Here is a 15977-nt window from a genome sequence, read left to right as displayed (position 1 = left end):
GGAATGACTTCCACACTGGCAGGATGGCTTCCATATATTTGTTCCAGACATCCACTTTCTTCTATGCTGAGGACTTCTGCTCTCTGTGAATGTCTAATCACCCCAACTCAAAGCCTAAAATTAACTCTCAAACCTGAGTCTTAGCTTAGTACAACACACATGCTAGCATGCAGCTATTGTAGATGCAGAGAGGATTCCAAAGGTGAAATCATTACTGGGGTAATCCAATCAACCCCCTTTTTCCATTGTTCAGAACTACGTATCAAGGATAATGAAAATGGGCCCATGCAAGGCTGCCCTAGTGGCTTACCAGACCAAAAGCACACTTCACCTAGTCTGGAAGGTCACTTCTATCTCCTAAACACAGACATCAAGGTTACTTTCCATATGCATTTTGTTACTATTCGGGAAACATTTTTCTTGTCTTCCCTAGAACCTAGTTTTATACTAAACTCCCCTTGTTTATGCACCACCATTATAGGCCTGAAAATAGCATGCTCCTTTGCTGGCCATATGGCCAATAGGAGAAGCACATTCTATGGTTTGGGAAGATCCTACAAAAGCAATGATATTTTTTCTTATCAGCTATAAGGTGATCATATATTTACTTTCAATCAGGTGGGACAATTTTAAAGCAGGTCATACACTGGCCAAACTGCTTGACAGTATTCCTTTCATATTGAATTAAAAACAAAACAAAAAACAAACAAACAAAAACCAAGCAGAACATGAATCTCCAGCTCACAGTGGCTTGGATCCCTGAACTCCACTAACAGACTTCAGACTCTTCATGACTGTCATTGTGGAAGCACTGCCTACTCAGTGGAAAAGACCATACTGGTTTGTAGGACACAACATTGCCTAGAATTGATACAAACCTTGTTGGCTAAAGACCCATTAATTTTGTTGACTAGCCAAGTAAAAGTCCGTCCATAAATTGCCTTCGCCGCTGCATCCCGAGCATAGAATGCCAAGTCTATGTTCAGAGGGCTTAGAACCTAAAAAAAGTAAAAATACTCAAGTATAGTAAATAAGGTAAAGTCAGAAATTGCGGTCTGATTTAACGCTCATGGATTAGAGAGTAGGCTACCATTAGATAGTCTCCATTTCACAGGGAAGCATCATGAGCCAGAGTTCTGCCCCAGGTCATGTCTTTACTATACAGGGAGTTGAATTAAGATACGCAACTCCAGCCATGTTAATTATGTAGCTGGAGTCTACGTACTTTAATTCAAGTTTCCATGCAGTCTCCAAAGCAGGAGGCTGATGGGAACAAACACTCTCATCAGCTTCCCTTACTCCTTGTGAAGAGCAGAAGTACTGGTGCTAACAGGCACTCTCTGAGTTTGATTGAGTAGGTTTGTGTGAGACCCATTAAGTCAAACTCCAGAAGATAGATCACGGCAGCGTCAATCTTCTGCATAATGAAGACATGCCCTCAGATCCAACAGCCAGCCACAGATCCATATAAAATAGCTAGCACCTCAGGCTGGTGTGATGACTGCTCTAGGGTTCCAGCAAAGAGACCCTAGTCTGGGTCCTAGTGCACTACTTCTATGTATCTCCCACTCAGCTGCTCACGTCCTCACCTGCAGCAGAATTTATGTTATGAGATAGATTTGACGTCTAAAGAGGTTTTGGATCAAGGCTTTGAAATAAAGGCAGACATTCCATATAGCAAGGGTTCCCAAACTGGGGTGTGCGCCCTCCTGGGGGGTGTGAAGAAATTCCAGGAGGGCATGAGGTGAGCCAGCATCCTCCCCCATCAATCGCCTCCTCCCCTAAGTTTTGCTGCTATTTTTGTTTTTCAGCCTCAGGAAGTTCTTTTTTTGCTCAACAAGTTTTGCTGCCATGGGCGATAGGGGGGAAGAACGCGTGAGGGTCTCTCAAAAATCAAAAAGGGGGCATGATGCCGAAAAGTTTGGGAACCACTGCCATATAGCATCTTTTTGGTCAGAAGGTGCAAGACAATAGCTACAAATCTCCTAGCATTAATGCACAGGCTACCGTAGCACAGGCTACCGTAGTCACTGACATTGAAGTGGATGACTAAAAATAAGGATTGATTCCCATTTTACTCCCTAATCGGGTGGAAACACTTCTCTACATACAAGCTAAATGGTGTAGCAGACACATACGGGTGAAATGAAATTTGGTGGAGTCCCATATACTCTAGGGGAAAACCATCAGCAATACCAATTCTACTAGTTTCAAATCAACACAAAGTATTACAAGTGAACATTTTATACAAATACTTGCATCTGCATATGAAGCTTCATTTTTCAAGCATCACTTTACAGACTACCCAAAAGAAGGTAACTTGGCTCCAATGTGTGGCTGTCAGTAAATCATCCTTGCTGCTGTCTTTTTTCCCCCCCGTCACTGATGTCATGTCACACAGGAGGAAGATGGCCTCACACCAGCACTTCTCAACTTAATATCTCAAAAATTTGCAAAGGAAGATAACTATTATTTTTACAAATAGAAAGAGAGCCAGAGATTAAGGAAACTTCACTAAGTTAAGTTTACTACACGAATCTGTGAGCACGTTGCAAACAAAGCACAAGGTATCCTGGCTCTTTAACCTCCGGTTTTAGCACTCCGGCTTTGACTCCTCATACTATGAAGAATCTGACAGTGACTTAATTTATACCTCTTCTGATCTGGCTTCTATCTTTCTGTGCGTAAGAGCTTCCTGTAGAATGGATAAGTGGACGCCCAATAACTGCCAAAGAAAAAGCCACAGTTAGTGTACAAAAGGTAATTTCATGCCTACAGTTATTTGGAGAGAAGTGTCCAGGCTTCTTCCTTTTACTGTTAATTACTCTTGAAATTCTAAAACGTAACAGGGCAAATCACCATTTGCATTTCCCTGCACCATCAAATAAGCAGTGGAATCCACCATAGTATGATTTAAAGGAAGAGAACCAGACAACCAAGATAGCAAGTGTATCCCAAGTCACAATGGGATTTTAACGACAACATTTTTCTTACTTGCACTAGTTTAACATATTGCCACAATTAGAGAATTCTCCCCCATAGTGCAGTGGCAGACTGAATAGCAGGGATGGGCAAAAGGGCCTCCATGGGCAAGATCTGGCCTGCCAAGCAGGTTGATCTGGCTTGCGAAGGCCCTGCTGCTCCCCCACCACTGGGGTGGGGGGGGGGGGTGGGGGGGGGGGGGAAAACACATGAAGTTTCCACCACCCTGCCAGGAGGACATGGTGCTTTGAAGCGCCATGCACTCCTGGCTGGGGAGGAGGAGATTTTGTGTGCTCCCTGACTCCTAAGCCTCGATTGGCCTGGGGGCAGGAGAAGCATGAAGTTTCCTCCCCTCTCCCGCCCTGTGAGGAGCGCGCAGCACTTAGGCACATCTAATTGGCCTGGGGGAGGGGGGAGAGGAAGCACAGGAAGACTCTTCCCATCACCAGGGGCATGGGTACATAGTGGGAATGGGGAGGAAAAGGGGCTCCCCCACCCCCATACCAATCATGGTCTGTGGATGCGGAAGCCCAAAGCCTCCTGGCCTTGGCCCTTCCTTTTGTGGCCTTGCCCCTTCCAGCGTAGTCCCCGGCAAAAAATTATTGCCCACACCCGCTGCATAGGCATCCAGTAGGAGCTTGCTCCCTTGTGGAGCACTCAGCTGCTGCTTCTCCATTAGGGTGTAGCCCACACAAACCATTTCTGGTTGTTAGGGGATGGAAGTATTGGCAGATTAGGTCACTGTGATCTCTTTTGTTGTATTTAAAACATTAGCAATTGATTTATACTGACAGACAACATGAAATTCAAACAGGATGCTGCTGTCAAATCCAGTCAGAACCCACAGTTTAGCCCTTTTGTGCATTGGATTGAAGGAGCCACATAAGCCAAAACATTACATGCCACTGTAGCAGCAACTGTGCATATCTGTCAGTCACCTTGAAAGCACGCAAAGTCACTTATGCAGGCCTAGAAACTGCTGAAGGGGAACAAAAACACTACTAAAAATGAGACAGAGGATATTCTGGTAATGCGTCACTACACCACACCAATAATTTAGGAATATATATCAGCCAGCTACAAAATGTGTATAAGGAGTGTAACATTTACCCTTGATGGTTAGAAGTTGAATTAAAATGCTAAGGGGGCTGTTGCATATTATACATTTCAACTTTTTCACCTTTGTGCTGATGGCAAAAGTTTCTTTAAACATTTAAGTTTCAGGATTCTGCATCTGGCAGCTCAGTACAGAGTTCATAGAGCTGCTATAAAAAGATCTGTGGAGAATTGATCAAGTCCACTGAAAGCAGGACAAGAAGCCACAAACTTTATCAGCAGCTGGGAAACTTAGGTTAAATACCAGGAAGAAAACGTTCGAACTCTAAGGGAAGTTAAGCTCTGGAATAGGCTTCCACGGGAGGTTGTGGAATCCCCATTACTGGAGAGTTGTGTGTTTGTTTGGTTCTTTTTTGGTGGGGGGGGGCAGGGAGAGGAGGAAGGAAACACAGGTTGAACAAGCTTCTGAAAGGGATGGGATAGATTGATCTGGTCCTGCCTCAGTGTAGGGGGCCAGACTAGTTGACCTCTCCAGATTCCTGCGAGCCCTAGATTTCTAGGATCCCTGGATTAGCACAGGGTCTGTTTGAGTCTGACTTGACACACAGCCAACATGAGCTCCTCAGAACACAGACGGTCTGTCCCTCTAAAGCAGGCCTGGGAAAGGTGCAGCCTGCGGGCTGGATCCAGCCTGCCTAACACTTTGATCCAGCCCAGGGGCTGCATCTGGCTGGTTTCTATTTATATCCTGCTGCCCATGCCACAGAATTTCTAGGCAATGGCTCAGGAAGCAGGAGCCTATTTAATTCTGGGGGGAGCTATTCCCCTGCCCTCCCTTTTCTGCCCCAAGCCCTGCCCCTTCTGTGAGTGGAGCCAACTCATGATCACATACCAAAATTAATGAAGTGCCCCCCCTTCCAAAATTATTTTCTGCCCCTGAAGGACAGTATGTGCAACCATCCACAAATCAAAAACGTGGCAGGAAAGTAAGCAGTGCCTTGGACACCTGCCCCTTGATCTGAATGGAGGCTTCTCGTCTCCCCGGAGAGGATACCTTTGAGATCCATTTGATCTGGCTGCCATTGGTGATGATCGCATGGCCATTACTATCCTCTTCATACTGGATATTCCCAAGGTGCAGGACACTGGCAATGGCCCCAAAGAGGTGCTGAGGCCAAAGGGATATTAAAAAAAAAAACACACACACACACAACTCTGTTAAAAGCCAAGTTCATATGGGTACATGGTCATTACTCTTAAGCAGAATATGCTGTTTGGCTCAACAGTAGTGTAATTGGTGGATATAAACTCCAGCTACTGCTGAGGGAGACAGTAAGAAATTACCAACTACTTCTTTAGACATGGTACAGAAGACAGACACTCCAACCTGGCTACCTCCTTCCAGTCTGACTCCCTGGGATATGCATATCTGACTATTCAAAATAAAGCCAACTGCTCAACCAAAGAAATAGATGGAAGGTGGGAACCCCTGAAGTCCATGGGAGAGGCAAAAAGGAGGTCACCAGGCATGCAGATAACAGGGCCTATATCTCAGGTCATATTGGGACCCTCACTTTCTTTCCTTACTCCTGAGAAGTTCATAAAACACAGGCAACAGAAAGAGGGGACTTCACTATACAATTCAGTTCAATCAAAAGCAAAACTGGTACGTACAAAAAAGAATTATAGAGCCATTTCAAAGAGACACAGATGATACTCCAGTGAATTCTGGACTCAACATACATGATATAAAAACATCAACAGTTAGGAACTGGGGGTGGGGAAGAGAGAGAAGGCAGCATGTTTTAATTGTACCATTTGTTTGTTGAATGATCAGTTTTCGTCCAATGCTTCAACTGTATTCCCCAAACTCCTAATTGTGTGGGTTGTGCAGATCAAATTAATCCCTCATGGTCTTAAAAAAAAAAATCAAGCAAATATCTACTGATACGAAGAGGAATAGCAGCCAGGGTTTTTTATAAGTGACATGAATTTCTGGTGTCAGTCTCTACCTAGATATATACAACATTTTTCAGTAGAGTGGCAGCAATATAGACTTATTTTAGCAACACACTTCTGGCACCAGAAAACACAGGAAGGGAAGGGGATCAGAAAATTTGCCACTGGCCCAATAATACCATCGGTAAAACATTTTTCCCATGATGAGTACAGGCATTGGTTCTTTCATCCCATTTTCTCTCATCCATTATGGAGTATCAAAAGCTAATAAAGTGTAAGACAATTCCTGTACTTAGATGAGTCTTGTCCACTTCTTAGTCAGTACAAAATTGTTCACTGTGTCCAGTCCAGTTTTAGATGTCACAAGGAAAGAGGCTGCAAAAGTGGCGAGGAGTCCTGTGGCACCTTATAGACTAACCAAAGTGTTGGAGCATAAGCTTTCGTGGGCAAAGACCCACTTCGTTAGATGACAAAAGTGGGTCTTTGCTCACAAAAGCTTATGCTCCAACACTTTGGTAAGTTTATAAGGTGCCACAGGACTCCTCGCCGCTTTTGCGGATTCAGACTAACACGGCTACCCTTCTGATAGGAAAGAGGCTGTCACCATTTCCTTAAAGAAGAAAGCTCTATAGCCCCTATTTGGAAATTCCCCAGATACCTAGCTGGAACAGGAATGGAATCAGCACTTATCCCTTTTTAGAAATACACATCCCTTCTCCTGCCTCTATACCTCAATATCTGTTTCAGTGAAGTCAATGACAGAGAAAGCTTTGCGGACTATTTTCCAGTCACTCTTGTCGTTAATGGAAGACACTTTGGCACATCGACCCTATTGAGGAGCAGAAAGAGGCATGAAAACTTTGCATTCATCACTACAGTTGTAGTCATCAGGTGATCTCAGTAGCCAATCAGACCTTGGCTTGGCATTTTTGATTCCCAGCTCTCTCCACTCTTTATAACATTTATTGACACACAGAAGGTTATTCCATCCTTGCCCATACAACCCACAGCCTGTACCAATCTATCCTTTCTGTAACTGTTCATTTAGTGTGTTGAGTACTAGATACTTAGCCAATTTATGGTGAAGTTTAGCTATATGTTTGGAATCTAGACATCTATTAAGTTTGTGTAACAAAGGCTACCTTACTATCATACATCTATACAAACAGGAGGGCAAATTGCAAACTGCCTCAACTTCCTTTACTTCTAATATTGCTGCAGCTCTGGGCCCAAAGGTCAAAAAGGTACAAGGGAAGAAAAATCATACACCAATAGTTGTTCCAGTACTCTAATTGTTTAAAAGTCACTTGCTATAGTAATGGAATACATGACTGGTGAAGAAAGTCCACCAAGACAAAGGTGAACATATTATGCAACCTTTATAGAACAAGGTAAAAGGCCATGCAGTCTATGTTCCCCAATGCAGCCTAAAGGGGTTCTATACTGGGGATGTAATTATCCCAACCTGTATAAGATACATGTACTTCTGTGGATTACGCTCCAGTCCTAGCCAGCGAAGTAGGTCATCTTCTGCACCCTCCAGCAACTGGTAGAAGATATGGAAATTCCGTTCCCCATTATTTTGATGAACAACCCGGGATCTCTCAATCAGGTAACTGAGGATGTGCCCTCCTACTGGAGCTCCCTAAAGAGAAAACCAAAAACAGGGAGGTGAGTTCAGACTGCTAAGCCTTACAATACCCATCAGTCCAATTGACAAAGCCAGCGGAAGTGCTGTGAATGCCGTATGCTTATTAACCCACACTCTGACAAGTAGCGATGACACCTGAAGCCTACCTGCTCTTACTCTTCATTAGTTTCTCATGATAATATCACTTCGACACAGACTGTCTGAGGAGTAACTGTGTTTTCAATACAACTCTTGCCCTGCAGTGAAATATTACCTTCTCCATTGAGCAGAAGGCTGTGTTGCCAATAATGGTGGAAGCTTCCAAGATACAGGACTTCAGACACCTCAGTCAAAAATGCAAGAGCTGTAAAAACGAGGTCAGAAGGTAGCCTGTGGGGGTAAATAACTGAGCAGGGCAATGTAAATTTACTAACTAAGTATTCCATACTGGTGCCATACAGGTACTTGTTTTGAGAATGGTCCAACATTTGTTTTTACCTTAAAATCAAACTGGATATCCATGTATTTTCCAAATCTACTTGAGTTGTCATTACGGAGAGTTTTTGCATTTCCAAAAGCCTGCAGAGAAACAAGTGAAACCAAGTCACTCCTTTTGCTGCGGAGAGCTCTATGTCTAGAACAGGGTCCATGAGGGACAGAAGGATAAACTTCAGCCTGTACAACTTTGCACTTTCCTCTGAGTAAAATCAATGGGCAGCTAAACCCTAAGACACTCCGAAAAATTAGGTTTGTATTTATGTGAGACTTGATGTACTGGTTTCCCTCCTTCCCTCTGGTGACAGTGTCTTAACACACCATCTGCCCAGACACATCATTAGTTGCTTACACTGAGTAGGAGTACACTGAGCAGGAGTTCAGTACTTTCTGGTGTCTCATTCTCCTCTGTAACCTGCCATTAATAACAATATCCACACATTCAGCCACTCTAGGGATAAGTGAGTGATGTTCTGATTCGGCCTTTAGTAAATGGTTTCAGGGTATTTTGTCCTTCCCTTGTGGAGCATTACACAGACAAAAATCCCTTCTTTGCACAGTATTTATATTGGAGGAAGAGACTAGGTGTTTTTATTATAGAAGAAAAAAATATTGCAAGCTGAAAGCTACCAGTGGAAAAAGAAATTTAAATCCCTGTGCAGCAACCTGGCCTGCATCAATTCCTTCACATTTTCCAAATCAGAAAGTAGGTACTTGCAAAGAGGTTCAAATTAATTCCACTATCATACAACCAGAAGTCTAGTATCCCTGAAAACTGGAGGCCATTCTGCTGATTAGATCACTTCTCCCTTCCATTCATTTAACACATTTCAGTTCTATGTACAGAGATCTCTTGCAGACTCCACCCAATCTCCTCTGTATAGCACACCTCCTTTAGGGTTTTGTGTTTGTTCTACCTCCAGAACTGGATTGGAGAGCAGCAGGCGATCACGGACTACTTGCAGCTGTTCCGTAGTTGGGCATGTCACTGCAAAGTATTGCAAGATCTTTTTGGAGGCTTCGGTTTTCCCAGCTCCACTCTCCCCAGAGATGAGGATGAAGTGGTCATTGCATTCAGCACACATTACCCGGTAGGCATTGTCAGCTATGGCATATCTGAATAAAAGAGTTTCAAAAAACAACTTTAAGATTTACTTAATGGATGCCAGAAAGCTCTGACCAGAGCAAATGTTCCATAGAATCCTTAACACTGGAGACAGCTAAAATTTACAGATCTTGGCCTACACAGGCAAGCAATGTTCCCAGCAGAAAATTTGCTGATTCACAATTTCAAAGTAGAAACATTAATTCAAAGTGAGGTAGGCACTTAGTGGAGGGAAAACACTTTATCCACAGACCCCCATTTGGACTGTACACACTGCTGATCCATGGCAGAGACCAGACCAACCAGTTTTTAATAAAAGCAGTCTGCTGGTCAGCTCCAGTTTCTGCCTATGAAGATATTTTACAGGTTACAATTAGTTCAACCTCTTTCCCACCTCTTCCCCTCCCTCCCATCTGGGAAAAATAGTAGGGGAGGGGAATCAATACTCCAACTTTGAAATATGACCTCAACCCACTTCCTGCACCCTGAACTAAGGATAGAGGGAACCAGCTAGAGACAGAGTTATAAGCACTGGCAGAGACTGTGAAAGGGAATATTTCAGGCAAACTGATGAGGGAATATACTCAATACAGAAATTATGCCAGAGAACATCATAGCTGAGATCTGATGGTGTGATCTCCCATCATCAGATAAGTGAGGAAGGCATGCACTAAGTTCTGACTTGCTAGATAGATTCCTAAATTCAAACCCTTTATGACACAGATTCTTCCCTGTGGCTTTCAATGAACTGGCTCTCAGTTTCACCCTTAGTGAAACAGAAATTTTTACCTGCCATCACAGGGAAATTGTGAAGACGAAGTAACACTGACAAAAACATTTCTGTTTTCAAAGCCCTGTGCCAACATTAAGTTGGAATCACTCTTTTTCCAAATGCTGACAACCAGATGCCAATCTTGCAGAAACATATTATCTAATTGAACCATTATTTGATGAATAACCATGCAGCAAGTTAGTTACTAAAATCACTAAATATGAAAAGTTCCCCACCATGGCCAACTGCTTTTAAAATGGTTAGTAATACAAAAATCTCAACAGAAGCTGTGCTAGATCTGACCTTGAGAGTCAGTGTTTGTGAACTGAAAGCAGAGGAATTTAGCGTTACTTACATATGTGGTGGCAGTTCAAAAAAGTTGACCCCTTGATAAATCTCCATCTGTTTAACTGAGTAGAAGTCCAACTCTTTGTAGGGATTCACAGAAACTAGAAGGGTACCAATATATGTCTATAGGGAAGAACAGAGTTTAGACAGACAAATGTTAGAATGCTCCTCTAGGAGCAGTCAATCTCAAACATACCACATTTTATTTTGTATTTTCATATTGAATTTTTTTGCTACAGAAAAGTTCTAAGACTTCAGTATCTCTGTGCTCCATTTCTAATACCCCATATACTTAAAAACCTTAAAGGGTTGCTGTTAGGTTGATTTAGTTCTTTAATGTTCCTAATCATTGAGACATCTGGTACCTCTGTCCCTGATGCTTCTGGGATTTGGTTCATCTTTAGATTCCTGTTAACATGGGAACATCACAACTAATACGGTTTTGTTAAGTTATTGGAAATCTGCTGCCCTCCACTACAACTCAGATGCTTCATGGGGAAGCTAAATCTATAGATGTGGTGGTTACTAAAATCTGTTGGTGGAAAGCATAAGCTTGCAGGCTAAACAGAGCTGCTCTTGCTGCTCTTCTTCCTTCCCCAGATCTGAAGAGTTTTGTTTAGCTCAAAAGCTTGTTCTTTTCCCGTAACTGAAGCTGGTCCAAGAAAAGTTATGATCTCACCTACCTAGTCCCTTTTGTAAGACTATATGGAACACAGAGAATTCCCTCCTGAGCCCTACAATTGAACAAATCTCAGCTTTCAAGATGCAAGTCTAACTGCCTTAGTTTTAGACTATTTCAGTGAGTCACAATTACACAATATTTTATAATGCACAGGTGGGACTCCTCATGGCACCAAGACCTTTCATTTCCCCCTCTCCCACGTCTCACCAAAATATTGATCTTAGCCTAACAGAAGAGAGGGGTGGTAAGATCAGGCCCACCAACAGGGATGATGTCAAAGGGGGCAGTTGCCCTAGGGCCCAGCAATTCTAAAGGGTCTGGGATTCCCGGTTGCTGATGTTACTACTGTGGTGGCAGCCACAGCCTGAGCCCTGAGGCCTTTAGAACTGCCACGAGAGCCCCATGCTGCCTGCTCTGGCTGGCTCTGAGAATGGGGGTGGGGAGGGGCAGTGCTGTGCACTCCAGGGGGTGCTAAGAGCTGGCTACCTCAGACCTGTCCCTCCTGGGAGCAGAGGGTCGCCCTCACCCACATTGTGTAGGGGCCTGGCGTGGCTGTCAGCTCCCTCTGGGTAAGATGATCTGCCATTTAGGATCTGCACAGCAACGATGTACACATAATCTGAGGGCCTAACTTTGCAAAGTGCTGAGTGCTCACATTTGCATTGTGGGAGCTCAGCACCTTTGACAAACAAGGCCATTAAGCAATAGCAAATGTTCATCCTGTGGTTCAGTGCATTCTTTGTGCTGGCACCACTTTTCACATTCCTTTGTTATTTATTACACACCACTTGGACAGCTGGAACAAACCAGACCAGCCACTGAAGACACCGTGTTTTTATATAAAGGGCAAACGGGACAATCAGTCCGCCAGATACTGCAAACATCCTTCAACTTCTCCCCATCCAACGGATGTCACCCCATAAAGCTAGAAAGCCATATTCTTGGGGAGATCATTCATGCTGCACTGATAAGAGCAATTAAGTCCACTGTTTGACCTTAGATGCAAATGTAAGCCAGGTGCAGTTTAAGGCACGTCTCCCTTTCCACAGGGACACATTACTTCAGGAAAGACAGTGTGAACTGTGGCACCCAGAACTGGACAGACTCTCCAGGTGAAGCCTAATCAGCACAGAGTCAAGTGGAATGATGACTTCTCATAGCCTGCTTAAGATGCTTCTGCTCATACATCCCAGAATGATGTATAGGTTCATTGTTGTTTTGGGGTGGGTGGGTTGGTTGGTTTTTGTTTGGGGTTTTTTGTGCCACAGTATTGTGCTGACTTGTATTTTGTTTGTGGTCCAGTATGACCCGCAGATCCCTTCCTCTAGTACTTGCTCAGATCATTTTGGTTAGAATCATCCATAGACTTTATAAGCCAAATCTCTATGCCACTAGCTAAAGTACTGATCAAGATATTGAACAGAACCGGACCCAGAACTGTTCCCTGAGACACCCAACTCATTATGTCCTTCCAGCATGACTGTGAGCCATTGATAACTACTCTCTGGGAATGGTTATCCAACTAGATATGTGCCCACCTTCTAGTATCTCCATCTAGGTTACCTTTCCCTAGTTTGCTTATAAGAAGGTTATATAAAGCAGCATCAAAGTTTTACTACAGACACAGTATATCTAGACTATCATGTCAAAGAAGTTATCAGGTTGTTTTCACATGCTTTGTTTTTGACAAATCCATGCTGATTGTTACTCCTCACCTTATCTTCTAGAAGTTTGCAAACTGTTTGTTTAATTATTTGCTCCATTATGTTTCCAGGTACAGAAATTAAGCTAGTCACTTTCAGCTAACCTGCCTTACACTTTCAAATCCTTCCTATTTGTCAAAATCAAATCTAGAACAGCCTCCCATAGTACCCGTCTCACGCTTCTGAAATAAAAAGTTGTCTGATACACTCTAAGAACTTGTGCAGTCATTTGTACTGTGTTAGTTTCCCAACAGGTGTCTAGGTTGTTGAAAACCACATCACCAAGACCTGTACTTTAGATGATTTGGAGTTTGTTTAGTCTAGTGTAGAGAAAACAGAGGGGGCACAACAACAGTTTTTAAGTACATAAAAGGTTATTACAAGGAGGGAGAAAATAGATCTTAACCTCTGATAGGGCAAGAAGCAATGGGCTTAAGTTGCAGCAAAGGAGGTTTAGGTTGTATATTAGGAAGTTTTCCCTAACTGTCAGGGTAGTTAAGCACTGGAATACATTGCCTAGGGAGGTTGTGGACTCCATCACTGGAGACTTAAGAACTGGTTAGACAAGCCTCTGTCAGAGATGGGATAAAGGATGCTTGGTCCTATCATGAATAAAGGGGACTAGACTGGATGACCTCTCAAAGTTCCCTCCAGTCCTATGATTATAGATTCTTGTGTTTAAAAGATCAAGCATTGCCAAGAAAAAGGAAGACATAAAAGCATGCAGATTTACGTAGATGAGGTTCTCTCTGTATCGCTTGCGAAGGTTGTCCAAGAAAGCAGCCTCACTGGTATGGGAATCCAGAAGAACAAAGTCCTGTACCCCAACTCTGTCCCGGGCTATCAGAGCCCCTTCCATGTTCAGCTGGCTGTGGTTATCACTCACATCTTCTTTCTACAAAAAGAAAGTTGCTCAGTTATGTGTGTTTGATCCATTCCTTTTTCTTAAGGGGGAGCTTTCACACTGGAATAAACATTATAAAAAAAAAAAATCTGCCTCCATTAAAAGCTTTGTGCCCTTTTGTTATTTCAACTATTTGCAGTTTACATCCTGTCTAGCCTTACAGCCTATGGGGCAGAATTAAAATCTTGTTTTGATACCACACTATGTAGTCATGGCTAAGACAGTGGTTCTCAAACTTCTTGCCCTGTGGCCCACCTGGCTCAATGCAAACCTTTCTGTGGACCACTAGTTGCTAATGGAAACTTGCTATTAATTACATAATTATGCCTGAGCCATTTTGCTAGTGCTGCAGCTAAGGAGAATGGTTTAATTTAACAAGTAAGCAAAGAAATATTAATTTAAATTAAACAGATTTAGTGCTTTAACTTTCTCATGTTAGTTTATGAAGCTACATTTTAAGTGAAATAAAATGTTAATTTATGTCTAACACAAAAGGTTCCCATGTTTTATTTTTGGCAGTGGTGGGCAACCTTTTTTGGGTCAGGGGCCACTGACACACTCAAAGATCAATTGGGGACCACACAAGTGAGAATCAAAAACACTACTCCCCTCCCCCCCCCAAAAAAAACAAAAAAACAAACAACCTTCACTGTTGTGGCTCCCAACTGAGACACGTCCTCTGGTGCAGGAGGCAGGGACGACTGAAGTTCAGGGCTTCCAATAGGCCACAATTACTCTGAGGTTCAGGGTTAATGGATTTTGTGGACCTCAGGCTCTGGAGTTGGGACAACAATGATGGGTTCAGTGTGTGGGACAGGGCTCCCATGGAGCAGGATGGGGGTGCAGGATCTGGGCAGGAGGTGGGGTACATACAAGGCCTGGGTGGGAGGTGGGATGCAGGAGGGAGTGAAGGTGCAAGGTCTGGACGGGAGGTAGGGTGCAGGAGCAAGCTGGGAATAGGGTGTCTGCCCAGTGGGAGGGGACAAGAGCAAGGGAAGGTGCAGTGTGTGGACAGGAGGTAGGGTGCACAAGCAGGCAGGGGTAGGATTCAGTCAATGGGTGCAGTGAGGAAAGCCTTCAGGTAGTGCGCCCATATGCTTCTGTTCCTGCATGCCAGATAGCCCTGAGCCTCATCACACTGTCCCCCCGCCTGCCCATGGGCAGCTAGCGCTAGCTCTCCAACCTCGCAGGGGAGGGAGGGCAAGGCTGGAGCACCAGCTCAGGCGCCCACTGTGGGTGGAAGGGTAGAGGTGGAGGGGGAGGGGATGAGCTTGAGCTGCAGACCACCTGGGAAGTGGCCATGGACACAGTTCGAGAATCACTGGGCTAAGGCATTAGCCTGGTATGCAGGAAACCCAGGATCAACTCTCTAGGTGACACTGGACAAATCTCCACTGTGTGCCTCAGTTTTCCATCTGTACAATGGCGATGACAATAACTCTGAGGCAGGATAGTGCTGTTAAGAGAAACTCAATAAAGACTGTGAAGTAGGATAGTGTCTTGGGTGTTGTAAATACTCAAGGGAGATACAGATTGCAGTAACATTTGCTATGCAGTTAAGGAGACAGCCTCAATTTCAACAACACACACAGCTTTGGTAATTAGGAGAGCAATGGTGACACTCCTTTAAAAAGGGAAAGGATGGGTACTTATGGGTGATCTGATAGAATATTTCACAACTGGGGAATGTCTCTTATGTTGTTTGTACCTGAGTAGGCTGGGTCATGTTGCTCTATAGAACAAAAAGCTCAGTTGAAACAGTAATCAAAATACAATACGAGGAAGATTCTCAAACTGGAGTTTTCAAAAACTGCATTTGTCTAACCAGTGGGAAACTTTTTTAGACAAAGATCAGATGGAAAGGGAGAAAGAAAAGCTTCAAACGAAGACTACATGGAAAATTAACTTAAACACCTTTGCCTAGAATCCAAATAAAGCTGGTTCCTAAACCCAGATGAGCCACTAAATATTTGGGCAACCCACAAACACTGCCCTCAAGTTAGCTTAATGGTTCAGTTTGACCTAGGAAAGCCTATGTCCTAATAAAGCTGTTAGTCTCAGGTGAGCTGCTTAAATTACAACAGCTGGGGCCACTTTAAAAACAAAATGTGGGCTCTTCCCAAAAACAGGAGTTGCATGTGACCTTAGCTTTTCCAAGTAAATAAAAATTAATGTGCATCTGCTTCATTGAGTAAAGTGACATTTACTAAATCTACAAGTGAGGAACTTTTTTAAAACTTTGGACAGCAGATGTCTCCACACACCAAGGAAAGTGCTCTAGAGAGAACTTGAGGCTGTAACGCAAGGATACAAAAATTAGATATAACTAGATGGTATTGCT

The 15977-nt window shown here is 43.5% G+C and overlaps 1 protein-coding gene across 6 annotated transcripts in view; it reads right to left on the bottom strand.

The window, feature by feature from the left end:
- MYO1H (myosin IH) overlaps positions 1-15977 on the bottom strand; it is a 60228-nt gene that overhangs the window by 25934 nt on the left and 18317 nt on the right. For 4 of the 6 annotated variants that reach the window (XM_075898823.2, XM_075898822.2, XM_075898821.2 and 1 more), the window contains exons 2-10: positions 13466-13627; positions 10355-10470; positions 9040-9238; positions 8126-8206; positions 7463-7642; positions 6728-6826; positions 5093-5206; positions 2654-2725; positions 879-998 (exon numbers count right to left, since the gene is read on the bottom strand). In XM_075898823.2, coding sequence (XP_075754938.2) covers positions 879-998; positions 2654-2725; positions 5093-5206; positions 6728-6826; positions 7463-7642; positions 8126-8206; positions 9040-9238; positions 10355-10470; positions 13466-13627 — 1143 coding nt within the window. Of the gene's footprint in view, positions 1-878; positions 999-2653; positions 2726-5092; positions 5207-6727; positions 6827-7462; positions 7643-7901; positions 7992-8125; positions 8207-9039; positions 9239-10354; positions 10471-13465; positions 13628-14280; positions 14424-15977 lie in introns of those variants that run through there. The other 2 variants (XM_075898825.2, XM_075898826.2) reach the window with 2 other exon arrangements.

Source organism: Pelodiscus sinensis, chromosome Z (genome assembly GCF_052426305.1).
Source record: "Pelodiscus sinensis isolate ZL-2025 chromosome Z, ASM5242630v1, whole genome shotgun sequence".
NCBI classification, from domain to species: Eukaryota; Metazoa; Chordata; order Testudines; family Trionychidae; genus Pelodiscus; species Pelodiscus sinensis.
This window is presented reverse-complemented; position numbering and strand designations above follow the sequence as displayed.